We start from the raw sequence: 27,022 nt of genomic DNA, 5'->3' as shown, positions 1-27,022 counted from the left end.
TATGAAGAATCGAGGAGGAGGAACAAGAAGGGAGAGAAGAAAAGAATCTCCAGACAGTGTATATAACAGCTCAATAACCGAGCTAAGTTAGGCAGTAAGATACTAAAGAGGCTAACCTTGAACCTTTGGTAACCATGAATTTAAAGCCTGCAATGGCAATAAGAACATATCTTTCAATAGTCACCCTAAATGTTAATGGGTTGAATGCACCAATCAAAAGACACAGAGTAACAGAATGGATAAAAAAGCAAGACCCATCTATATGCTGCTTACAAGAAACTCACCTCAAACCCAAAGACATGTACAGACTAAAAGTCAAGGGATGGAAAAACATATTTCAAGCAAACAACAGTGAGAAGAAAGCAGGGGTTGCAGTACTAATATCAGACAAAATAGACTTCAAAACAAAGAAAATAACAAGAGATAAAGAAGGACACTACATAATGATAAAGGGCTCAGTCAAACAAGAGGATATAACCATTCTAAATATATATGCACCCAACACAGGAGCACCAGCATATGTGAAACAAATACTAACAGAACTAAAGGGGGATATAGATGCAATGCATTCATTCTAGGAGACTTCAACACACCACTCACCCCAAAGGATAGATCCACCGGGCAGAAAATAAGTAAGGACACGGAAGCACTGAACAACACAGTAGAGCAGATGGAACTAATAGACATCTATAGAACTCTACATCCAAAAGCAACAGGATATACATTCTTCTCAAGTGCACATGGAACATTCTCCAGAATAGACCACATACTAGGCCACAAAAAGAGCCTCAGAAAATTCCAAAAGATTGAAATCCTACCAACCAACTTTTCAGACCACAAAGGCATAAAACTAGAAATAAACTGTAAAAAGAAAGCAAAGAGGCTCACAAACACATGGAGGCTTAACAACACGCTCCTAAATAATCAATGGATCAATGACCAAATCAAAATGGAGATCCAGCAATATATGGAAACAAATGACAACAACAACACTAAGCACCAACTTCTGTGGGACGCAGCAAAAGCAGTCTTAAGAGGAAAGTATATAGCAATCCAAGCATATTTAAAAAAGGAAGAGCAATCCCAAATGAATGGTCTAATGTCACAATTATCGAAATTGGAAAAAGAAGAACACATGAGGCCTAAGGTCAGCAGAAGGAGGGACATAATAAAGATCAGAGAAGAAATAAATAAAATTGAGAAGAATAAAACAATAGCAAAAATCAATGAAACCAAGAGCTGGTTCTTTGAGAAAATAAACAAAATAGATAAGCCTCTAGCCAGACTTATTAAGAAGAAAAGAGAGTCAACACAAATCAACAGTATCAGAAACGAGAAAGGAAAAATCACAACGGACCCCACAGAAATGCAAAGAATTATTGGAGAATACTATGAAAACCTATATGCTAACAAGCTGGGAAACCTAGGAGAAATGGACAACTTCCTAGAAAAATATAACCTTCCAAGATTGACCCAGGAAGAAACAGAAAATCTAAACAGACCAATTACCAGCAAAGAAATTGAAGCGGTAATCAAAAAACTACCAAAGAACAAAACCCCCGGGCCAGATGGATTTACCTCGGAATTTTATCAGACATACAGGGAAGACATAATACCCATTCTCCTTAGAGTTTTCCAAAAAATAGAGGAGGAGGGGATACTCCCAAACTCATTCTATGAAGCCAGCATCACCCTAATACCAAAACCAGGCAAAGACCCCACCAAAAAAGAAAACTACAGACCAATATCCCTGATGAACGTAGATGCAAAAATACTCAACAAAATATTAGCAAACCGAATTCAAAAATACATCAAAAGGATCATACACCATGACCAAGTGGGATTCATCCGAGGGATGCAAGGATGGTACAACATTCAAAAGTCCATCAACATCATCCACCACATCAACAAAAAGAAAGACAAAAACCACATGATCATCTCCATAGATGCTGAAAAAGCATTTGACAAAGTTCAACATCCATTCATGTTAAAAACTCTCAGCAAAATGGGAATAGAGGGCAAGTACCTCAACATAATAAAGGCCATCTATGATAAACCCACAGCCAACATTATATTGAACAGCGAGAAGCTGAAAGCATTTCCTCTGAGATCAGGAACTAGACAGGGATGCCCACTCTCTCCACTGTTATTTAACATAGTACTGGAGGTCCTAGCCACGGCAATCAGACAAAACAAAGAAATACAGGGAATCCAGATTGGTAAAGAAGAAGTTAAACTGTCACTATTTGCAGATGACATGATACTGTACATAAAAAACCCTAAAGACTCCACCCCAAAACTACTAGAACTGATATCGGAATACAGCAAAGTTGCAGGATACAAAATCAACACACAGAAATCTGTGGCTTTCCTGTATACTAACAATGAACCAACAGAAAGAGAAATCAGGAAAACAACTCCATTCACAATTGCATCAAAAAAAATAAAATACCTAGGAATAAACCTAACCAAAGAAGTGAAAGACTTATACTCTGAAAACTACAAGTCACTCTTAAAAGAAATTAAAGGGGACACTAACAGATGGAAACTCATCCCATGCTCGTGGCTAGGAAGAATAATATCGTCAAAATGGCCATCCTGCCCAAAGCAATATACAGATTTGATGCAATCCCTATGAAACTACCAGCAACATTCTTCAATGAACTGGAACAAATAATTCAAAAATTCATATGGAAACACAAAAGACCCCGAATAGCCAAAGCAATCCTGAGAAAGAAGAATAAAGTAGGGGGGATCTCACTCCCCAACTCAAGCTCTACTATAAAGCCATAGTAATCAAGACAATTTGGTACTGGCACAAGAGCAGAGCCACAGACCAATGGAACAGACTAGAGAATCCAGACATTAACCCAGACATATATGGTCAATTAATATTTGATAAAGGAGCCATGGACATACAATGGCGAAATGACAGTCTCTTCAACAGGTGGTGCTGGCAAAACTGGACAGCTACATGTAGGAGAATGAAACTGGACCATTGTCTAACCCCATATACAAAAGTAAACTCAAAATGGATCAAAGACCTGAATGTAAGCCATGAAACCATTAAACTCTTGGAAGAAAACATAGGCAAAAACCTCTTAGACATAAACATGAGTGACCTCTTCTTGAACATATCTCCCCGGGCAAGGAAAACAACAGCAAAAATGAGTACGTGGGACTATATTAAGCTGAAAAGCTTCTGTACAGCAAAAGACACCATCAATAGAACAAGAAGGATCCCTACAGTATGGGAGAATATATTTGAAAATGACACATCCGATAAAGGCTTGACGTCCAGAATATATAAGGAGCTCACACGCCTCAACAAACAAAAAACAAATAACCCAATTAAAAAATGGGCAGAGGAACTGAACACACAGTTCTCCAAAAAAGAAATACAGATGGCCAACAGACACATGAAAAGATGCTCCACATCGCTAATTATCAGAGAAATGCAAATTAAAACTACAATGAGGTATCACCTCACACCAGTAAGGATGGCTGCCATCCAAAAGACAAACAACAACAAATGTTGGCGAGGCTGTGGAGAAAGGGGAACCCTCCTACACTGCTGGTGGGAATGTAAGTTAGTTCAACCATTGTGGAAAGCAGTATGGAGGTACATCAAAATGCTCAAAACAGACTTACCATTTGACCCAGGAATTCCACTCCTAGGAATTTACCCTAAGAATGCATCAATCAAGTTTGAGAAAGACAGATACACCCCTATGTTTATTGCAGCACTATTTACAATAGCCAAGAATTGGAAGCAACCTAAATGTCCATCAATAGATGAATGGATAAAGAAGAGGTGGTACATATACACAATGGAATACTACTCAGCCATAAGAAAAGGGCAAATCCAATCATTTGCAGCAACATGGATGGAGCTGGAGGGTATTATGCTCAGTGAAACAAGCTAAGCGGAGAAAGAGAAATACCAAATGATTTCACTTATCTGTGGAATATAAGAACAAAGGAAAAACTGAAGGAACAAAACAGCAGCAGAATCACAGAACTCAAGAATGGACTAACAGGTACCAAAGGGAAAGGGACTGGGGAGGATGGGTGGGTAGGGAGGAATAAGGGGGGGAAAAGTAGGGGGGTATTAAGATTAACATGCAAGGGGGGGTAGGAGAAAAGGGAGGGCTGTACAACACAGAGAAGGCAAGTAGTGATTCTAAACATTTTGCTATGCTGATGGACAATGACTGTAAAGGGGTTTATAGGGGAGACCTGGTATAGGGGAGAGCCTAGTAAGCATAATATTCGTCATGTAAGTGTAGATTAGTGATGCCAAAAACAAAGAAAAAAAAAAAAAAGGGCAGTTCCTGTGTGGTAACCTCCAACGAGTTCTACACAAGGGTATAAAGGGCATATAAAAGTGTAGGCAAAGGGTCTGTTTGTGTTTATACAGAGGATCAAAGCCTAATTGGGCTACCCCAAAAATGAACTAAGATACGATATGAAAAAGAACTTCCAACATCAGCACTCTCTGGAAGACTCATGCCAGAAGATGATCATCAAAAAACCCCAACAAAGACCCACGCACTGCTACAGCTGTAGATGCACTCATCCCACCCGTTCCTGGACTTGCCATGGGAATGAGGAAGGAGATATCTAAACTGGCCTGTGCATACAGTAAAACAACAAATTTGACTGGATCTATACTGTTGGAACTCAACCAAGAATTTGGAGAAGTGCAAATTGTAGCGCTCCAAAGTCTTACAACTACAGACTATTTACTGTTAAAAGAACATATGGCATGTGAATAGTCCCCAGGAATGGGTTGTTTTAATTTGTCTGATTTCTCTCAGACTGTTCAAGTTCAGTTGGACAATATCCACCATGTCATAGATAAGTTTTCACAAATGCCTAAGGTGCCTAACTGGTTTTCTTGGTTTCACTGGAGATGGCTGGTAATTACAGATATGCTTTGGTTATGTAACTATACTCCTATTATGTTAATGTGTGTGCGCAATTTAAGTAGTAGCTTAAAACCTATTCATGCTGAAGTACTCTACAAGAAGATATGCCAAAGAAATAATCAATCTTCCCATGTTTTCTTCCGCCTGCTACTTCTATAGCCTTTCTTCTTCCTTCCTAATTACAACCCTTAAATAGAATTCGTGCCTCGTATCAAATTTATCGAGTATCATAATTCTTCCAAGTGGTAAAGATACCTCAAGACAAATGCTGGGCATAGAAGCCACAGGGCATAAATATGCAAAGATGTAAAAAGCTATCCTTTTCAAACAATAAGACTTCTCTCTCACTTACCAACTTCACATTTCCCTGTATGGCCCCGGAAGATGACTGGTTAGCCAGAGACGGGTAAGATTCCTCAAGGGAGGAGCAACCTAAGACAGGCACAGTCGCAGGGGGGCCATCAGGTGAGAAATTGGGGATCAACAGAGGTGAGGCTTAGAACCTCACCCCCCCTGTTCTGAGAGAAATCTTCTGCATACGTGGATGTTTTATTGCCCTGGTCTAGCTTGGATTAACACATAGTCTACAGGCACACACCTGATCATCTACATTTGCTCTCTTACAACACTAAACTATGTTTTCTACCTTTATCTTGTATCTACCTACCACTTCAGCATTTTATTAAAAATAATAATAATAAAGAGAGAAATGTAGTATCCACACATAAATCAAGTATAAAAACCAAATGAGTATTCATATTTGAACTGACTGTTTAGAGTTCATAATGCATGAGCAAAACTGAAAGTTTCTGTGATGACTGCCCTTGTACTGTTCACTATGTAACTTATTCATTATGTAAGAATTTGTTCTCCATGTAAGAACTTGTTTGTTATGCCTCAGAAGATTGGAGACTGACGAAAATTAGGCTTGGGGTGGATTAATGATTGTGCATTGAGCATTGACTCCACTATACAGAATTTTATTGTCGTTAACAATCATTTGATCAATAAATATGAGAGATGCCCTCACAAAAAAAAAAAAAAAAAAAAAAAAGGACAGACTTCCAATGGTAAAATAAATAAGTAACCGGGATGTAATGTATAGCATAAGGAATATAGTCAAGATAATGTAACAGCTTGGTAGGGTGATAGCTGGAACCTCGAATTATGTATATAAATGTTCTACCACTGTGTTGTACACTTGAAACTAATGTAATGTAATACTGTGCGTCAACTACCCTTCAATAAAAAAATAATTATTAAAAAAAAAAAAAAATTCAGTGGGGCTTAACTCCAGGAGAGCCAGAGGGCTGGAAAGCCAAGTCTCTGCTCTTAGAGGGCTGGCATGCTGTGCCAATTGACCTGAGACTCAAACACAGAAACAGCAGTTTGAAAGGAAATTTATTCATTAAATTCACGACATGTGCTAGAGGGGTAGGGCTCTGAGGGAGGTTTCTCCAGGGATGGAGGGACTGGCAGATGCCATTTCTGGTGGTATCCCTCAGCCTTGCTGGCCAGATGCATGTGGGAGCCTGTTCTGACACTCCCCATCTTCATACCAACACCACTTGCTCTCCCCCAGCACTCCCATGTGGACCTGCCCTTCCCAATGCTCCTCACTGGCAGGTGCCCCATCCACCAGTTATAAGTAGTCCCCTCATCCATCACTGGAAGACAGACTGGCCCTGCCTACCAGTGCACAGCAGGGACTGTGCTGAGTCTTTCAGCAAGCTATACCTGGAGTGAGCCTTGCAAATGAGTGCAGCCACAGTAGCCATTCCAGTCATTGCTGATAGCCCAGCAGAGGGCAGGCCTTGCCCTCCAGCCTGTTTTCAGCAATCATGGCTCAGCCATAATAGGGGGGTTCACACAGCTCACACAGGGACACCCCTGGAGTGCCTAGTTTTGTTGATAAGGGAGTATTACACTTCTGGGCACTACAGGACCCCTACTACATAAAAACCAGGAAGTATAGCTGACCTACATAACACAAACACAGAGAGCCAAACAACATGAGGTGGCAGAGGAAAATTTTCCAAATGAAAGAACAAAACACTAGAAAATTGCTATACAAAATGGAAATAAGCAGTCTACCTGATAAAGAATTTAATATAATGGTCATAAAGTTTCTTACTGGACTGAAGAGAAGAGTGGATGACTTCAGGGAAGACTTCAACAAAAAGAATACATAAAAGAACCAGGAGAACTGAAGAATACAGTCACTGAAATGAAAAATACACTAGAAGGAATCAACAGAAGATTAGGGAATGCAGAATAGATCAGCTAACTGGAAGATAGGGTAGTGGAAAGCAACCAAGCTGAACAGCAGAAAGAAAAATAATTTTAAATGAGAAGGTGCTAAGAGATTTTTGCAGCACTTCAAACACAGCAACATTGGCATAATAGGAGACCCAGACAGAGGAAAGAGAGAAAAGGGCAGAAAACCTATATGAAGAAATAATAGCTGAAAATTGCCTAACTTGGGGAAGGAAACAGACATGAAGGTCCAGGAAGCACTGAGAGCCCCAAACAACATGAGTTTTACACCAAGACACATAGTGATTGAAATAGCAAAGATTGAAGATAAAGAGACTCTTAAAATAAGCAAGAGAAAAGCACAGTTACATACAAGGGAAATCCCATAAAGTAATCAGCTGATTTTTTCAGCAGAAACTTTATAGGCCAGAAAGGAGTGGCATGATATATTCAGAGTGCTGGGAAGAAAAAACCTACAACCAAGAATACTGGCAAAGTTCCCATTCAGAACTGAAGGAGAAAGAAAGAGTTTGTCAGACAAACAAAAGTTAAAGGATTTCATCACCACTAAATCAGCCTTATAAGAAATGTTAAAGGGATTTAAGTGGATAAAATGGGGCCCCAATTAGAAGAAAATTAGGAGAGGGGAAAAAAAGTTCACCGGCTTAAAAAAAAAACAATTTGGTAAAGGTAGCAGACCAATCAACAATAAAGCTATTATGAAGTTCGAAAGACAAAAATAGTAAAGTCAGTTGCATACACAAAATAAAAAGATATAAATTATGACATCATATATATTAAACATGGAGGGGAGATAATAAAAAGCTGAACATATTCTAAAAACACTAAACTCAAATGACCATCAACCTAATATAGACTGCTGTATATATAGGATGCTATATATGAATCTCATGGTAACTACAAACCAAAAACCTCTAACAGGTAACACAAAAAAACAAAGAGAAAGGAATCCAAGCATAACACTAAATAAAGCATTACATCAGAAGAGAGCAAGAGGAGAATTACCAAAACAACCAAAAAACATTTAACAAAATGGCAATAAGTACATACCTATCAATAATTATAAATGCTATAAATGGATTTAAATGGATTAAAAAGAAGACACATCTATGTGCTGCCTATAAGAGACTCACTTTAGACCTAAATTCACATAGGCTGAAAGTGAAGGGATGGTAAAAGACACTCCATACAAATGGAAACTTTAAAAAGCTGGAGTAGAAATACTTGAGGCAATTACATAATGATAAAGGGATCAACTGGACAAGAGGATATAATAACAAGTATAGATAGCTATACACTCAATATATGAGCACATAAGTATATAAAGCAAATATTAAAAGACATAAAAGGAGACTGACAGTAACAATAGTAGGGGATTTAACACCCCACTTACATCAATGGATAGATCATCCAGACAGAAAAATGAATAAGGAACCTGGCATTGAATGACACATTAGACCTGATAAGACTTCACAAATATACACAGAACATTTCATCAAGAATCAGTTGAATATACATTTTTCAAGTGCACATGGGACATTTTCCAGTATACATAATGCTAGACCATAAAACAAGACTCAATAAATTTAAGACAGTTGAAATTGTATTAAGCATATTTTCTGATCACAACAATATATGGAAGTAGAAATCAAAGAGAAAACTAAAAAATGGTATGCAGAAAAAGCAGTTCTTAGACGGAGGTTTATAGCAATACAGGCCTACCTTAAGAAATAAGAACAATCTAACCATACACCTAAAGGAACTAGAAAAAGAACAAGGCCCAAAGTTAGTAGAAGGAGGGACATATAAAGATAATAGTAGAAATAGAGACTAAGAAAACAATAGAAAAATCAATAAAACTAACAACTAGCTCTTCAAAAAGACAAACAAAATAGAAAAACCTTTAGCCAGACTCCTCAAGAAAAAAATGATTCAACTAAATCAGAAATGAAAGAGAAATTATGGCTGACATCACAGAAGCTGAAAGGATTATGAGAGAATTCTAGGAAAAATTACATGCCAACAAATTTGAGGAATCCAGAAGAAATGGATAAATCCCTAGAAATATGCAATCTTCCAAAACTGAATCAGGAATAGAAAATATGAACAGACCTATTATTAGCAACAAAATTGAATTAATTAAAAAACTCCCAACAAGCAAAAGTCCATACCAGATGGTTCCACAGGTGAAGTCTACTAAATATTTAAAGAAGAGTTAATACCTATCTTTCTCAAACTATTTCAAAAAATAGAAGAGGAAGGAATGCTTTCAAACTCATTCTACAAGGCCTGCATTATGTTGATGTTAAACCCAGAGAGACACTACAAAAAATGAGAGAAAATTACAGACCAATATCCCTGATGAAATAGAGGCAAAAATCCTCAACAAAATATTAACAAACTGAATTTAAAAATACTTCAAAAGAATCATTCATTCCAGGGGTGCAAGAATGTTTTAAAATCCACATATCAATGTAATATACCACAGTTAACAAATAGATAAAGAGTTTGACATAACTCAACATCCATTCATGATAAAAACTCTCAACATTACAAAGGACATATGTGACAAACCCATGAGAAACATTATACTCACGGCAAAAAGCTGAAAGCTTTTCCTCTAGATCAAGAACTAGACAAGGAAGCCCACTCTCACCACTCTTATTAAACATAGTATTGGAAGTCCTAGCCACAGCAATCAGACAAAAATAAATAAATAAAGGCATTCAAATTGGTAAGGAAGAAATAAAAAGGTCACAATTTGCAGATGACATGATACTGTATATAGAAAACTCTAAAGATGCCACCAAAAAACTATTAAAACCAATAAATGACTTCAGTAAAGTTCAGAACGCATAATCAACATACAGAAATCTGTTGTATTTCTATACACTAACAACAAACTGGCACAAAGAAATTAAGAAAATAATCCCATTTATAATTGCACCAAAAAGAATAAAACACCAAGGAGTAAATTTAACCAAAGAGGTGAAAGACCTGTACTCTGAACATTATAAGACATTGATGAAGGAAATTGATAGTAAGTGGAAAAATATGCTCATGTATTGGAAGAATTAATATTGTTACAATGTCCATATGACCCAAAACAATCTTCATATTCAATGCAATCCCTATCAAAAGACCAACTGCACCTTTTTTATAGAACTAGAACAGATAATTCTAAAATTTGTATGGTGCAACAAACAACCCTGAATGGCCAAAGCAATATTAAGAAAGAAGAACAAAGTTAGAGGTATCTCATTCCCTGATTTCAAGCTTTACTACAAAGCTATGGTAAATAAACAGTGGCACAAAAATTAGACACATAGATAAATGGAACAGTATGGCAAGCTCATAAAGGAAGCAAGAATATACAATTGGGAAAAGGACAGCCTCTTCAATAACTTGGGAAAACAGGACAGTTACATTCAAAACAATGAAACTGGACCACTTCCTTACACCATACACAAAAATAAACTCAAAATGGATCAAAGACGTAAATGTCACCTAAAACCATAAAACCCCTGAAAATACACATAGGCAGTAAACTCTGGGACATTGGCCTTTGCAATTCTGGATCTATATCCCCAGGCAGGAGAAACAAAAGCAAAAATAAACAAGTAGGACTATATCAAACTAAAAAGTTTCTTCACAGCAAAGGAAATTAATAAAATGAAAGGGCAACTTACTGAACAGGATAATATATTCATAAATGATACATCCAATCAGGAGTTGATATCCAAAATATAAAAATAACTCACAAGACTCAACACCAAAGAAACAAATAATTTGATTAAAAATAAGCAGAGGAACTGAATAGACATTTTTCCAAGTAAGACATAGAGATGGCCAACAGATGCATGAAAAGATGCTCAACATCATTAATAATCACGGAAATGCAAGTCAAAACCACAACAGGATGTCACCTCACACCAGTCAGAATGGCTAATATAAAGAAGACAAGAATAACAACTGTTGGTGAGAATGTGGACTATTGTTTGTGGGAATGCAAACTGGTGCAGTCACTATAGAAAACAGTATGGAAGTTCCTCAAAACATAGAAATGTCATAAGATACAGTAATTCCACTTCTGGGTATTTACCTGAAGAAAATGAAAACACTAATTTAAAAAGTTATACACACCCCTATATTCATCACTGCTTTATTTACAATAGCCAAGATATGAAAGCAACCTAACTATCCATCAGCAGATGAATGATTATCCACACACACAACAGAATATTATTCAGCCACAAAAAAGAATGAGATATTGTGATATATGACAGCATGGATGGACCTAGAGAGTATTATGCTAAGTGAAACAAGTCAGACAGAGAAAGACAAATATCATATAATTTCACTAAAAAACAAATGAACAACAACAACAACAACAACAAACAGAAGCAGGCTCATAAATAGAGAACAAACTGGCTGTTGCCAGAAGAGAGGGGAGTGGGAGGGATAGGAAAAAATAGGTGAAGTATTAAGAGGTATAAACTTAGTTATAAAATAAATAAGTCACAGGGATGAAAGGTATAGCACTGGAAATACAGTCCACAATATTGTAATGACTTGGCATGGTGGCATGGCATAATTACACTTATGGTAGTGAGCATTTTCTAATGTACATAAATGTCCAATCATTATGTTGTACACCTGAAGCTATTATATTATGTCACTTTAGTTCAATAAAAAATAAATTTAAATGAACATAAATTTAAAGAATATAAATCTGAATGTAATAAAATGAAAGCTCCAGATCTAGATGTCTGAGGTCCTCGGCTGCTCTCTGAATAGGGGGAAATGGCAGCAATCTCTAATCTCCATCTCCCCACCTCCATGCAAGCCTGACTGCCTCAGAAGTCTCTTCTCTGAACGTTTTCTTCCAGTGTGCTCCACTTGCCCCTTGCACAGTCTCTTCAGCCCCAGAGTCTGTGTTCAAGTGAAGAGGCATATGTGCTGGTAAAAGAGCAGCCTGGGTTATAGTGCCAACTTCAACTTTGAAGAAATATACTCTCCAAAATTTAGGTATTTCTAAACTGTTTTGTTTATTTAGTTTATATAAGAAGGAATTTGGAATGTAGGATGCATAGCAACAATTTCACTTCTAAAATGCAAATGCTCTTCTGACAAAATTTAAGAACCTTCAACAAAAAAGGGTCATTTTAGAGAGGATTATGCAATAAGTGTATGCTTATAGAAACTAGTCATTGACAGAGATGTAGTGGAAAAGATATACATAATGACTTGATGGTTTGAATATGTCCCTGGTGGCCACTGCAATCCTGAATTCTTTTGCTCTGAGGATATTCTTGTAGCCTGTCTGATGCCTTTTATTTTTTTAAGGGCCCAGACTCCTCCATTAGAAATTATTACTAAGTATGTATGCATTAAGTACATTCTGCATACTAGAAGATTACTGATCATATTACTATATAATCGACTGTAATATGTATAAGAATCTTATGAAGGAGATATTTTTATAAGGAAGAGGAAATTGAGGTTTGAGAGGCAGAGTTACTTATCCAAAGTAAGAGGTGAACCTCACTTGATCTTGTACTAACAGCTGTAGGAATAATATCACTATTTTTTGAGCACTTATTATGTGCTTACAGCATTTTTGGTCATGGGGAAATTGCAGAAATAAATCAGTGAGCTACATATATGCCTCTATGTTATGGAAATCTTCTGACTGGGGTATGAATGATGGATTTGAGGGGATCAGATTTGAAGGTGGAAAAATTATTTAGGGGATAAATTAATGAGACGCTGAATTAAGGCATTGGCCATGCAAATGGAGGGGGATGATGTCAGCATACAATAATAAGGGGATATAAATGAAATGGCTTGATTAGCACTTTGATTTAAGAATGTGGAAGATAGAGGAATCTAGAATGATTTCAAAGATTTTTCACCTGGATTACTGGGAGTTTGGGATCATTTGCCAAGATGGAACAATTTAGGAGGAAAAATAATTAATTTGATCACACTACTGAACTTCCCAGCAGAGAGTTATACGTGTGATTCTGGACTTAAACTGAGAGATGAAGATTGAAGTCATCAACATGGGGGACTCAAAAGCACTCTAAAAATGACTAAAGCTATAGATTGGATAAGAACATAAAGGAGCAAATGTCAAATGGGAATAAAAACAAAGTCAAAGACAGAATTCATGAGCACACAGTTACAAGAAAAGTGAGTGAATGGTAGGATTTTCAGGACATTTGGACAGGATATTTAGAGCATTTGGAAAGAGGTTAGAAAAATCAGAAGGAAGTCACCAGATCAAAGGAGAAATTTAAAGAAGGGAGTCATGAATTTGTCAAATGTTGCAGATGGTGAAAGATCATTGGAAGCATCTCTTGGGTTTGGCAGCAAGAATGAATATTCATACCTTTGGAAAACATTTTAGGAGAAAGGATGAGGAGCGGGGCCCAATCCAGCTGTGAATGATGATGTGCTAATTAGAAGTTAGCACACAAATCTATGATGCATTTTGTTTTGAGATTTTCCAGCCTCAGCCCCATTCTTCTTCTACTTAACCTATACTTTCCTGAATAACCTACATTTGCTGGTGAATGGAAGGAGAAATGGAAGAAAATAGCTAGAACTGTACTATTTAAATAGGTGACTTGAAGCATATTTTTCTGGGGGAAAGGGGACTGTTGGAAAGGAAGGCTGAAAATATGGGACAGTGAGGGGAGAACTAATGGCACAGGATTGAAGTAGATGTTAAAGAGGATTCAGAGCCCAGATGGAAGTACTGAACTTAACAGAATCAGTAACCTGTCTTCATCTTTGTAGAGTAAAATATCTAATGAGCTTCTAGGTGTTAGACCCCATATGTTAAAGTCATTCTTTTTGGATGTTTTTATTTCCTCATTGAGGTGAAGTAAGAGCAAGAGTATAACCTGAAAATGAGGCTGGGATCAAAGACCTGAGAAGTGCAATGAAGATTTGAGGAACCAAATGAGGAATAGGAGAGGGCTGACGGATAGGAAGCAAAATAATTGAAAAGGTTCTGCTAAGATTGACTATATTTACAGTAATGCCAATAAGCACAGGCTTATACATTTTTCAGAAACTGCCCAGCTCCCTGTGTACAGGGCCAGAGAATTAGGAGTGCTATTGGTTCATTTTTGCCTCCTGTAGATTCCAGAATTAGAACTTAAATCAAATTTATGTGATTCAGGCTCATCTTCCTTTCCACGGTATACCTTTTCCAAATATAATCCAAAAGGCTACGTAGGTTGACCATGAGCTTGCAGGAACCCTGACACCTCTGGTTTTCATCTAGATCACAGTCATCTGCCACTGGGACATCTAGACTCCATGCAAGAATGCATCATGAATGCACCAGCCATTTATTTCTGCTTAGAGATTATTCAGTGTACATGTTCTATAGAGTATGTGCAATAAAGCATTTGTGATGATTAGAATGAATTTTAATGGAAAAGACCTAAAACCTTCAGCAACTTTAAGATTCTAGCTTTTGAACTCTCCCGTTAATTCATGGAGAGTTTTTGCTGTAGTAATTGGTTGGTTCCTCCTTGGTCACCTTTCTTTCCATTTACTCATCCACCTATTCAAAGAGATCGGAAAGATGTTTACTGAGCCTGGGCAGTGTGCAAAACACTGAGGTGTTGGGAGCAATGTTCCTTGCCCTCATCGTCTCATATTCTGCAGGGGATGCAGACATTATACAGTTGTACAATTTATTACTTAATTATAATTGTTATATGTGTCACAAGTACATACATAAGTTCCTTCTATTTTTACCTAATATAAATTTATTAATGTAATAAATTAACCACTGACTATTTTTGGGTGCTTAAAGAGTAAAATTTTTGGCCACTTGGAAAACTTAACTATTCATGATAACTAATTCTCTTAAGGTTCAGGAGAACCATTCATTTAATATACATCAAATACACACACTGACTTATTAGTGCAAATACATGAAGATATCCTTGGGCACAAACACACATACATACATATACATATATATTCTGGTATATATATTCAAATACTATCTAAGTATATTGATTTGTAATTGTACCAAGATTTTAAAAGTAAAGTCCTTAGGAGAAAAATTTAAAGAAAATGCCAGATATTGCTGTTAGCAAAATATTTAGCATTAACCTTTCCTTTTTTGCTTTCATAGCAACTACTGGCTGCCATGGCAACCTTTCCCCTGCAGCATACCAGAGCTTCTTGGATGAAAAGCACAAGGCCTTGGAGACTTCAAATGTCTCCTGCACAAAGCAGTCTAAACCCTTTACCTTAGAGCCATTACCATCCTGTGCCTCAGAAGGACTGGCTACACCATTTATTATGTCCTGCTTTTCTCTCCACTCAATCAATACCTCTCCAGAACATCAGGAGAGAGAAAACCTTTTACATTTCCTTGCACAGAGTAGACACTCAAGAAAATAGGTGTTTTTTTTTTTGTAAAAATTATTGTTCAGATGATGGATTCCAAACATTTCCTATGAATCTAAGTAAATTAGGCATTTAAGCTCACTAATTTCTTCTGATTGTGCTCTTCATTCACCCTTTCCTTGCCCAAGCTCTGGTCTAAGCCACGTTAGCTACTAATGATTGTACAAGAGCACCATTATCACTTCTGCGTCAGGCCTGTGTGACCTCCTCTCTCTGAGATTCCTTCCTGCCCCCTCCCACCCACCTAGGTAGTTCCTACTTGTCACTCAGGTCTCCTGCAAAGGCTCCCTCCCTCAGGAAGCCAAGAGCCATTAAGGAGGGGCTGGCACTACTTATAAATGTCACCACAGTGCCCTGTGCTGGCTCCTGTCATGGCACTGAACACAAGAACCTCAAATTTCCTTTCTTTTTTTCTATTGCCTTAACCGACAACTAGCTCCTCTATGTGTTGTAACTCCAAGATGTATTCCCACAACCAGCACTCCAGTAGTGTCATTCTACAAATACAGAGTATACCTACTAAGTGCCAGCCACTACGGTGGGGACCAGGAACAGCAGTGAATAAGACTGACAAAATTCCTGCAATAACAAAGCTTACATTGTACTGGAGGGAGACAGAAAATAAGCACATGAACAATTAGTGAGATGACTTCAGAGAATAATTAAGTGCCTGAAAAGAAATAAGGCAGAGTAATTGGATAGAATTACTGGCAATATGCAGAGTATTTTCTAAAGAATAGTTAGGTGAGGTGTCTCAGTGGAGGCAATTCATAAACTGAGACTGGAATGATGAGATAAAAGCAGCCAGGAAAAGTACTGGGAGGGGCACATTCCAGGAAGAAGAAACGACATGTACAAATACTTGGGGGAAAGAAGATTGCAGAGGGCATGTGGGGGAGTATATGGCTGGATGTAATGAGTGAGGAGAATCGCATGTATCAGGCTTGGGGCCATGGATAGAGGTCACATCATATAGAGTTTGTAGGCCACAGTGAGAAGCAGAAAAGAAAACCTAAGTAAGCAAGGCCAAAAGGCGATTAAAGGAGTTGAAAATATCTGTTGATGTTTTCAGACTTTCGGGAAAAAAATATATGTATTTATTGGGTGTACACAGTATGCCAGGAACTATGCTAAGTGCTTTTCGTAATAGTAGCTCATTGAATCCTATTAACAATTCTATGAGGTAGGATTTTAAAGATGAAGAAATTGAAACATTAAAAGGCTAAGCAGCTCCCCACATGCTCTTGCCTAGGACGTGGTATAGCCAGAAGGTGGAGCTTAGATAACCAGGTCCAGAATCCACATACTTACCCACTGTGGCAAGGCTTTGTCAAATGTCTTGCTAAAGACCACACTATAGCATAAATAAATTTGGAAGTAATAGCCCGCCTTCTGGAACTGAAGTTTGATGGACTTATTCTAATGGACTCTGTGGTCACCAGTGTCTGTCTATGGGATGTCATTATCACCATCACCAAGATTAAGTATGTAATGAGCCTCTGCCACCTTCAAAGTTTGTGGCTAAGCACAATGATGATTAAAATAGGCACAATATGGTTTCTGTTCGGCAATCCTGCACTTTGGTTGGTGAGCCAAACCAACTAAATTATAAGTTCCATAAACGTGTCTCATGGGTGATAAGCTGCAGAGCAAAGCAGAGCTACCCTGACCACCATAAACTGGGAAGGTTTGTGAAGACTTGAAGAGGTCTGGAGGATGTGTAGGAAAAAAAAAAATTGAAGGCTTACTAGATGGAGAAAAAAGGAAATATTTGTGCAGAGGAGTTGCAGGTCGCTGGGTGTAAAAAGGTACTCCACATTTTAAAGAGAGTGCCCAGTGGGCAACATGAATGGCTTTGTTGACTCCTATCCTCACCCCTTCCCAGTCTATAAAGGAAAAATTCAGGGCATGGGAAGTTGGGGTGGAAGGGTGGCAGGAATCTAGGTTCCTGAAGCCAAGGTGTGGAGTGCTTCTCCCTAATCCTACCCCAGAGAAGGGTGGAGGGATGCATGCCCTCCTCCTTGTCCAGACCAGGGAAGGAGGCACCAACACAGCCGCCCCTAAAAGTTAGAGGGACCTGCTGAAAAGAGACTGACATCTCTTCTCCAATTGACCCTCTGCTTAGGACACAGACTGGGGGTTCACTCATTAAAAAAGAGAATTAGAGGAAGACAAGAGGCCAGAGGGAGCACGCTGGGATGAGGCACCCTTTAAGCCCATTCTTTGCTCTGTCAAGAATGAGTTCTGCATGTGTCCGTGATTACAGCTGAGGATGGGACATTCTTACTAGTGCTTTGCTGGTTTTTCCTGCAAAGAGTTCAAGACGCCATCTACACATTTACCTTTAATGGAAGATGACATGTACAAAAAAACATAGTAACTCTCAGACTATATTAGTAAATAAATAAATTAGGTGAAGTAAATCAAGAGCATTTTCACTGGAGTTAGTTAAGGAGAGACTGGCAAGGCTACTCATCTTGTTAAAACTGACCCAAACCAATCACACAACTAGACAAAGTGAAAACTGAACAATCTCAATTGGGCAGCTTTTCTTTCAAGTTACCAAACAAGGTGTTTTGGTCCCCAGAATCTCCAGAAACTATGATTCCTGTTACCTTGATGAACTAGGCTCTATAACGAAAATGAGTAGCTTCATGGGTAAGAATGAAGTGAAACACAGATGGGAGACATTACAAAATAGGAAACAAACCCCAAAGACTTTTTTCTGTACACTAAATGTTTTAACAGTGCCCGGTAGGCTTAACCATGAAGATATTTTGCTTGCAAAGCTTCTCCTGGGAGAGCCAGACCCATCTTTCTGCCAATCTCTCCTCATTCAAGGTTAGCAATTATAGCAGAATGGTATCTAAGTTTCCTTTTATGCTAGTAAGAATTATATAGCTTACTAGACAACCACCATTACCCTGAATACCTTTCCAATAATTTAATTTAATTTATTTCTTACTGAGCATTGGTAAAAGATAAAAAGATGTAAAGAGCAATGAAGCTCCTGAAGTCAGCAGATTGTTGGGAATGGAACTCTAATTGACCAGCATGCTTGCTGCTTCCCATGAGCAGCTGGGCTGGGCTAGAACAGCCTCAGCTTGCCATTGTGCCCAGTGGCTGCATCAACCCCCATGCAGCTGTGGCTGCATTCTAATGCCTCCTCTGGCAGATGGGAAATGGCATTTCAGGGAGTACCTGGCATATTACACAGCGATCTTCCTCGGTGAAAAAGGTCACATGTATTAAAAAGATGGCTCCCGTGGGTTACAGAAATTTTCTATTAATTGTATGAGACATTTTTTACTCTCTTTTTCTGCCAATGCTGTCTAAGGCCTCCAGGTGGCATGTTTAATCACAAACTCCTTGTCTTTGTCATTGAGGGGCAAGGAATATATAATATATTCTGGTATCTGCATATGATATATGGTATATCCATCAATTGCTCTCCCCTTGCAAATTATCTTTCTGCAATAGTTATTTTTTCCTGTTTCTGTGTTTAAATTTTTTATATAAATGCAATGTGCAATACTCTATGCCATTTGTTTACTATTTAAGAATCATCTCAAATTATAAAGACTTACATCAGAATAATCAATGAAATATATATGACATATACATGGAATACTAGCAAAATGAACTGGAAAGACCCCATGTAAAATAGCAAGAAAGACTGGAAATCATACTTGATGGAAGAAAGTATAACCTGATAGCTGCTTCACTTAACTAGGTTCATGATCAGGAATCATTTGCTTAACTGTTCTGGTCCTGAAACTCCTCATTTTGGATATAGAAAAATTTAATTATTTTCTAACATTGTGCTGCTTCTTTAGCAGTTACTGTATGATGTGGATGAATATTTGTGATGTAAAATATTTAATTTTACCTAAAATTTGAATAGATAAGGTATATTAGAAGAATATAATTATCTTGGCTTTGAACCCTAATATAGAAACTGTTGTCTTGTCATGTTACTATGGCTTTAAGCCATTTGGAACACCATTAATGGACTAAAATTTACTCCCAGTGATATTGCTGAAATATTTATGGCTTTCAAACTGACTATAGTTATTACTCGTACAGCCCAGAATCTGCAAAAAATTAATATTTGTTGAAGTTATTTTTTCTTACATGTTTGAACTCAAGTTCTTTCATTGAATTTATAATATATCAATTCCAGTGTCAAAGGTAGGGATGACACATTTATGGTTTGTCGATATTGGTATGAGATGGAATTTACTGAAACAAATTTATTTTTAAACTATGCCTTCACTTTAATAATTTTCTTAAAAAATAAAAATGTTAGGTCACTGATATAATGAGACCTTTTAAAGATAATTAGAAAAGATAAAATATTATACTAAGTTTAATTTCCATTTAGATTTCATTATAATGGATGTGAAGATTATTGAGTTATTAAATTAAATAACATGGAATTAATATTCTGATAATGAATCAAGAATATATGCAACTACATTTCATGCTTTGAAATAGAGGGTTCATGATTCCTATGTTACTAAAGTAATGAATAGCAACAGAGTTAAATAAACTTCAATCTGCTACAATAATAAAATATGCAGGCATATCATCTATTAAAGGTGCTGTTTTGCTGTCGATGATTTCAGTAAGCATCTTTGCACGGCATTTGTTTTCCAATTTTATCTCAGATTAAGATCGATCGTTAAAATGGGCTTCTAACTGAATTTTGATGTTTCCAATTATTTATTTTTAATGTTTACATTTTTTAAATTAGGAAACATTTCATAAATCTGTGTGTGTATACAGAGACTTTTTGTGTGTAAAAAATAGATAGATTTAGTTAAAGACTTAACTCCAATCCCTTTTCCTATTCTCCCCACAAGTTAGTTACCTTCCTATGCTGGTAGAAATAATCTCCATACATCAAAAATAATCCAAAATGATAACTCGATGTCAGAGTACAATTGAATGCACTTTCATTTCCCCCCACTGATTCGGAATGCCACCCCAATAATATTTCAAGGTGTCATATATATTTTGATCTTTTTTTTTAGGTTCGCTTAACTAGTATCTCACTGCCTGAACTGCTATAGCTTTACAAAGATCCAGCATCATTGTTATCGTCCCTCTCCCTGTCTTCTTCTTACTAGAGTTCAAACATTTCCTTCCCATTTTTACATTTATTATTTCTTATGAATTTCACTATTTCCGTATGATTTTCTATGATGCAAAAGATTTGAAGATATGAATGCATTTTTTCTTGAAATTACAAATTCATTGGGGATGATTTGTAATGTTTACGCTATTGAACCTTCCCACTAAAAACATAAATCTACAATGTTATCTGCTCTTAGAAATCTAAAATAAAATATGACAAATAGTATTGGTTTGTAAAATATGATCAGATTCTATTTCAATTTTGTGATTCAATTTCAAAAACTGGATATGGGGTACACAGGAACTATCTGTGCTATCTTTCCCATGTTTCTGTAAACCTAAAACAATACCAAAATGAAAAGTTAATTAAAAATGTTTCTTAGATCTGGTTTCTTTCACTATCCACTACAACATTTCTAAGATTTATCTGAGGTGTATATAATAGTATTTTATTCATTTGCTTTGAATGATATTCCACTGTATCAATACACAGTTTATTTATCAAATTCACTTAATATTTATGTTGCTTTTGGCATTTTTTTGGTTTAGTTTTTGCTTTTACTGATACTACTGATATGAACATTTTTGTGCACATTCTTTGGTACATATACCCAAAAAAGGCTTTTGGTCATAGAGATTTAATTATGGAAAGGTCTTATTACATACTTAATTCCTTGTCTAAGGTATAGGATAATGCAGATTCTCTACTTATGGTTGTGTAAACCTTGGAAATATTGTTTTGGTAGGAATTTGTCCTTCATTGAACAGGCCACATTTATTGGCACCAATCTAATATTCCCTAATTTTCTTTTTTGTGTTTGTAGGATCTATAGTAATGTTCACTTTGTCACTCCTGATATTATTTATTTTTAACTTCTTATTTTCACCTTTCATCTGTCTCACATGGGCTCTTAACCAAAAAACAATTTAACATCTTTACCAAAAAACTCTGATTTAGTCTACTGCATGGTTGTTTCCTATTTAACTTATTTCTCTCTGTATTATTTCTTTCATTCAGCTTTCTCTGAGTTTAATTTGCTGGGCTTTTTTTTGTTGTTAACGTTTCAAGGTTGCTACTTTGATCATTAAATTTGAGTATTTCTATTTTTCTAAGATCTGCATGTAAAATACATCATTTTAAACAAAGATATCCTACAAGTTGTGATATGTTGTATTTTCATTATCATGGAGTTCCAAATATTTCCTAATTTTCATGTAACATATTTTTTCACCTATTAACTATTTAGAAGTATATTTCTCCAAAATATCTGGGGGTTGCCTACTTATCTTCTTTTTTTAAATTAATTCATAGCTTAGTTCCATTTATTCAGGAATATACTATGACTTTGTTTCTTTACAATGTTCTGAGACTTGCTTTAAAGCTTAGCATGGAGTCAACTTTTATAAATGCTTCAGGTTAATTTGAAGAGAATGTAACTATTTCAGTTGTTGGGTACATCTTATGTATACAAATTAGATCAACTATGTTGTTTTGTTCAAACATTCTATATCCTTACTTTTTGCCTATTTATTCTCTCAATTGCTAAGGGAGACATGTTAAAATCTCTCAATTTTGGATTTTAGTTCTGTCAACTTTTCTTTCATACAAACTGAGGCTATGGTATTTAGTACATACAAATTTATAAGTATGTCTTCCTGAAGGATTTTTGTCATTATAAAAAACCTCCCTTTATTTCTAGTAAATATCTTAACTATTTTGTCTGATATTTCAGTACATCAACTTTCTTTTTGTATTAATTTCCATTCAAATTTCATTCTTTCTATATCCTCACATATAAGGTATTATTATTATAAGTAATTAAAGAAAAATATGGTCCAAAATCTGTCTTTGTTTTACATAAAAAAAAAAAATAGGGCACTTTATTGAATAGAAGCAAAACACAAAAGTATGTAAGAATCTACTAAATATGGGCAATCTTTGTCTTTTTAAGTTGGAAAGTGTACTGAATTTACAAATAACTGATTTTGGAAGATTCTATTATTATTATTATTATTATCACTTTTTCACAATTATTTTTTCCCCATCCTGACCATCTTCATTGTGAGCTTTGTATACATCTTGCTTCATTGACTTTAGGATTCTCCATTTCTCTTTTGACCATTGAGACATGGCTACAGTTATCCATGCCTTCTGCCTACCTGCTCTCTGTCACGGAAACATGTTGCAGATAAGATGTGCTCTTTCAGCCTGTATCCCAGAATAAGAGGAGAAGGGACAAACAAGAACTCAACCAACATCATGAAGCTAAGCTGCTGTAGTCTACCCTTCAGCTGTGAATGGGCAGTGGGAACAAGAAATAAATATTTTTGCAAGCCATAGAGATTTTGAGGCTGTTTTTGTGTACATAAAATCTAATGAAAGGTGATTAATCTAGAAAACGGCTTCAGAAATATAGTGTTGCCATAGAAAAATGTAAAATGTGTATCATTGGTTTCTGAGTAGGAAAATTATTATAGGAGACTGAAAAACAAATGGCTACACATGCTATTTAAGTGTCAAAATGTTTGGTGAGATTCTCACTTGTGATTACTTGGAAATCAGACAAATTATTTAATAAATGAATGACTTAGTCCAATTACTGGTAAGACAGAATGTTAATGATTTTAGTTGGTTGCTTTTAGCTGTATTTCTTCAGTTACTACAAGACAAAAGTGAGCTCAAAAAAGGATTGGTGTGTTTGCCAGCAGGAATCCTGAAGAGTATTCAGACATTCTGTGTACTCATGTGTGTTTATTAGCCCTTGGTGAGGTTAACCTATCAGACTAGAAAAGACCTGGCTTTGGAATCAGATAGACCTATTTTTATATGCCAGCTCAGCAATTTAGTAACAAGATGCATGGAGTATCAGTAAGGAAAATGGGATTTATGCTCTGGTTAGAAACAATTCCAAAAGGTCAGCAGTTTAAAAGAAGTTTCTTTCTAGTTATGCCACATATCCACCACGGGTGAACTGAGAGCTCTACTCATCATAGTTACTCAGTGCTCCAGACTGATGGAGTCTCCAGTTCACTGTTACTTTCATTTGGCAGGAAAAGTAACCATGTAAACATATAAACATGTGAGTAACTTTAAGAACATACATAGACCACAATGGGCAAAAAGGTAGTCAGAAATATTGAGTAAAGGCAACTTTAATCCTGCTTTCTTAGAGCCAGTGTGAATAATGGAGCAGAGCTTAATGGGCATGCTACATTTTGAATAGGCTTATTAACACCCAGCTACAGTGACATATAACCCACTGTTTAAATATTTGTGCATCATTTGTGTTTACATCTTAATACTTAATCAGCTTAGGTATTTTTATCAATCATCTTTTTATGTTCTCTAATACCTCTAATAATGATTTAGGCACCAGGGACTGTGGTAGACACAAAAGGGATGATAAATAAGGTATACAGTTCCTAACCTCAGTCATAATCTCTAGAGGATGCATTGCAATAACACGAGCTAAGTGCCAAAAGACTCATAAAGCTCTAAGCATGCTCTGAAGTGCTCAGCTGATTTTTCATAATGATGGTACTTTGCTTTTTGTTTTGTTTGGTCCGAAGATTGTTTTTAAAGTTTCATGACAACTTCATCCTGACTTATTTTTAACTGAAAACTCTGTACTATAATTAATAACAATACTTACAGAATTTTCTACCTGTGTGTTCAGCACATTCAATGCACCTTTTAAAGATGGTCTCATATAACCCTAGCAAAGAGTCTTTGAGGTAGGTGGTGTTACCCTATGTTACAGATGAGAAACTGAGGTCCAAAGGTTAAGAAACTTAACCTAAATTTGCAAAGCTAAAAAGAGGAGTACTGCAACTTGGAAACCAAACAGTTTTAGTCTAAAGCCATACTTTTGACTGCTGTGCTATGTTATTTTTTCTTTTTTTTTGAAATCTAGAGAACTGATTTCTAGGTTCACTCTCAGTAAGTTTGAATCACTTGCCCTTTCAGAGATTCTGATTTCTCATTTATCCTTCAAGTTCAGAAATTCTAGGAATTTTCCCCTAAAACAAATTCTATTTTATGTTTTTTTTTTTAATGTAACAAGCCCACAGCCCTGGTAGAGGACATACTCTTTTATTTAAACATCTCTCTCTTGCTCACTTTTTAATATCATTTACTTTTCCTTAGGTCTCCACAGAAGAAGGCTTGAATCTGGCCCGAGAATATGCCTGTGCTTTTTTTGAGACCTCTGCAGCCCTCAGATTCTGTATTGATGATGCCTTTCATGGTTTAGTGAGGGAAATTCGCAAGAAGGAGTCTGTGCCATCTTTGATGGAAAAGAAACTGAAGAGAAAAGACAGCCTGTGGAAGAAGTTAAAAGGCTCATTGAAGAAGAAGAGAGAAAATATGACATGATATCCTTGCTTCTAACTCCCTTTCTCTCTCTGAATTTTTTCAGTTGGACAGTTCTGCAGTTGCAATCAGCTTCAATATTCTGTCTGTCTCTTTAAATATCTACCTATAGCTAAAACCAGGATCTGCATAACTGTACCTCTTGAGATAGTTTTGTTTTGTCCTTAACAGTTGGATGGATTTTGTCAATCAGTTGGATATGCTGTTTAAGTTTTTACAGTATATTACTAAATAAAATTGACATTCCAATTGCCTCATTTCCCTTTAAAGAGTCTAGCTTCATTTGGTATGCTGTCTGGTTATAGAGGAAATATTCAAAATTGCAGACAGAATGATAAAAGGCTCAGGGGATCTGCCTTTGCTGATAAGACTTTGGCTGTTTGCATTTCAGGAAACTCAGTAAATAATGAAGCAGCTCAGGAAACAATTCAGAGCAGGACTCTGCAGCCTAGTCTTTCCTTAAGTGTAGACGTGGTGGCGCTGAAGATGAAGCTTAGTGGAACTATTAATAATAGGAACTGGTTATGGGTCATTGGAGATCTGAAACAAAATATCCCCATATTTACAGAGCACTGCCCTGTTAGGCTTTGGCGAAACTCTCATAATGCACTCAGTGGGCTGTGGCAAAGCAGAAAGAGCTTTTGTAGCAGGAAGAGAGAGGCTAATATGAATTTGGTCGTTCAGATACTCATAAAAGGCCACATTTAAATTCTCCCTCTCTGGGAGAGTCCCTCTGAGGACTGATTCACCTGCATTAGGACCATCTGCAGGGTAAAAAGCATGTTGACTCCAGAGACCCTACATTCTCCTTACATTACCAAAATGCCCTATGTCTTCCTACTTACTACTCTGACCAAACACCACCAGTTAGAGGGCTCATTTTCTTTGTTTTACAATGAATGACTCATCTTCTAAAATGAAATTGTCCATTCATTCATTTATCCCACTGTATGAATGGTTTATTCAAATTCAAGCTCAGAAAGCACCCTACCAGAAAAAAAAAAAACAAAAAGAGTTCTGACTGTCAATAGACAAGTGTTAAAAGGAAAACCGTAAAGAATAGATAGCCAAACATGAGATGGAATCTATCACACCAGTTTTCATGGGTTGGAAGAAATATTTGCATAAATTAGAGAAATGGGAGGATGAAGGGCAAAGTTACCAATTTACATGCACTTAGTCTTTTATTCACAATGCCCCTGGCACTTGCTAAATCCCTGAAAAGGCAGGAATGAATCAAGGTAGTTTAACATCTAGTTGGAAGACTCACTTGGCTGAAGAACAACAGGATTATAGATTACTGGATAAGAAGACACATTTTACAAAGTAGCATAGATACAACTGGAGAGAATTTACAGATTATAATTTTTCAACTGGTGGACTAAAATCTCAGCTTTTCAGATATTGTATTTGTAGGTCCTTTTGCTGCTTGGCACCAGTTTCTCAAACTCGCATAGATGTCACTGCTGCTGCTCATAGGCTGGAGGATCAAAGCACTCAGTATGCAATTATTGTTTGTAAGACAATGCTGCCTCTCTGTCCCTTAGGATTTTTCTTAACTCTCATCTTCTATGGAGTAAGACACAAACTAGTAAGTTTTCCCCATCCTATATTGCCCCTAATATCAAATTCACTAAATGATTCATTCTACATATTCATGATCAGGGAGGAAAAAATATATTTTTGAAAAAGAAGACATATGAAGATGACAAACATAGAAAGATTCTTATAGCCATAGAATTGGTCTTTGTTTCCTCCTTCCCTTGGTTTGATGTTTAATAGTATGTTTTGGTAAAAATAGATCAGTTCATTCCTTGCTTCTTATACAGTTATTTTCCTTCTGTAGCCCCTGACCCCTAGA

The 27,022-nt window shown here is 36.5% G+C and overlaps 1 protein-coding gene across 2 annotated transcripts in view; it reads left to right on the top strand.

Moving 5' to 3' along the window:
* RIT2 (Ras like without CAAX 2) overlaps positions 1-26,485 on the top strand; it is a 410,475-nt gene extending 383,990 nt beyond the window's left edge. For both annotated transcript variants that reach the window (XM_057504143.1, XM_036885069.2), the window contains exon 5: positions 24,937-26,485. In XM_057504143.1, the coding sequence (XP_057360126.1) occupies positions 24,937-25,164 (228 nt within the window). In that variant the 3' untranslated portion in view covers positions 25,165-26,485. The remainder of the gene's footprint in view (positions 1-24,936) is intronic.
* The last annotated feature ends 537 nt before the right edge of the window (positions 26,486-27,022 follow it).

The sequence above is a fragment of the Manis pentadactyla genome, chromosome 6 (assembly GCF_030020395.1).
Source record: "Manis pentadactyla isolate mManPen7 chromosome 6, mManPen7.hap1, whole genome shotgun sequence".
NCBI classification, from domain to species: domain Eukaryota; kingdom Metazoa; phylum Chordata; class Mammalia; order Pholidota; family Manidae; genus Manis; species Manis pentadactyla.
Note: the sequence above shows the minus strand (reverse complement) of the source record. Positions and strands in the feature narration are given on the sequence as shown.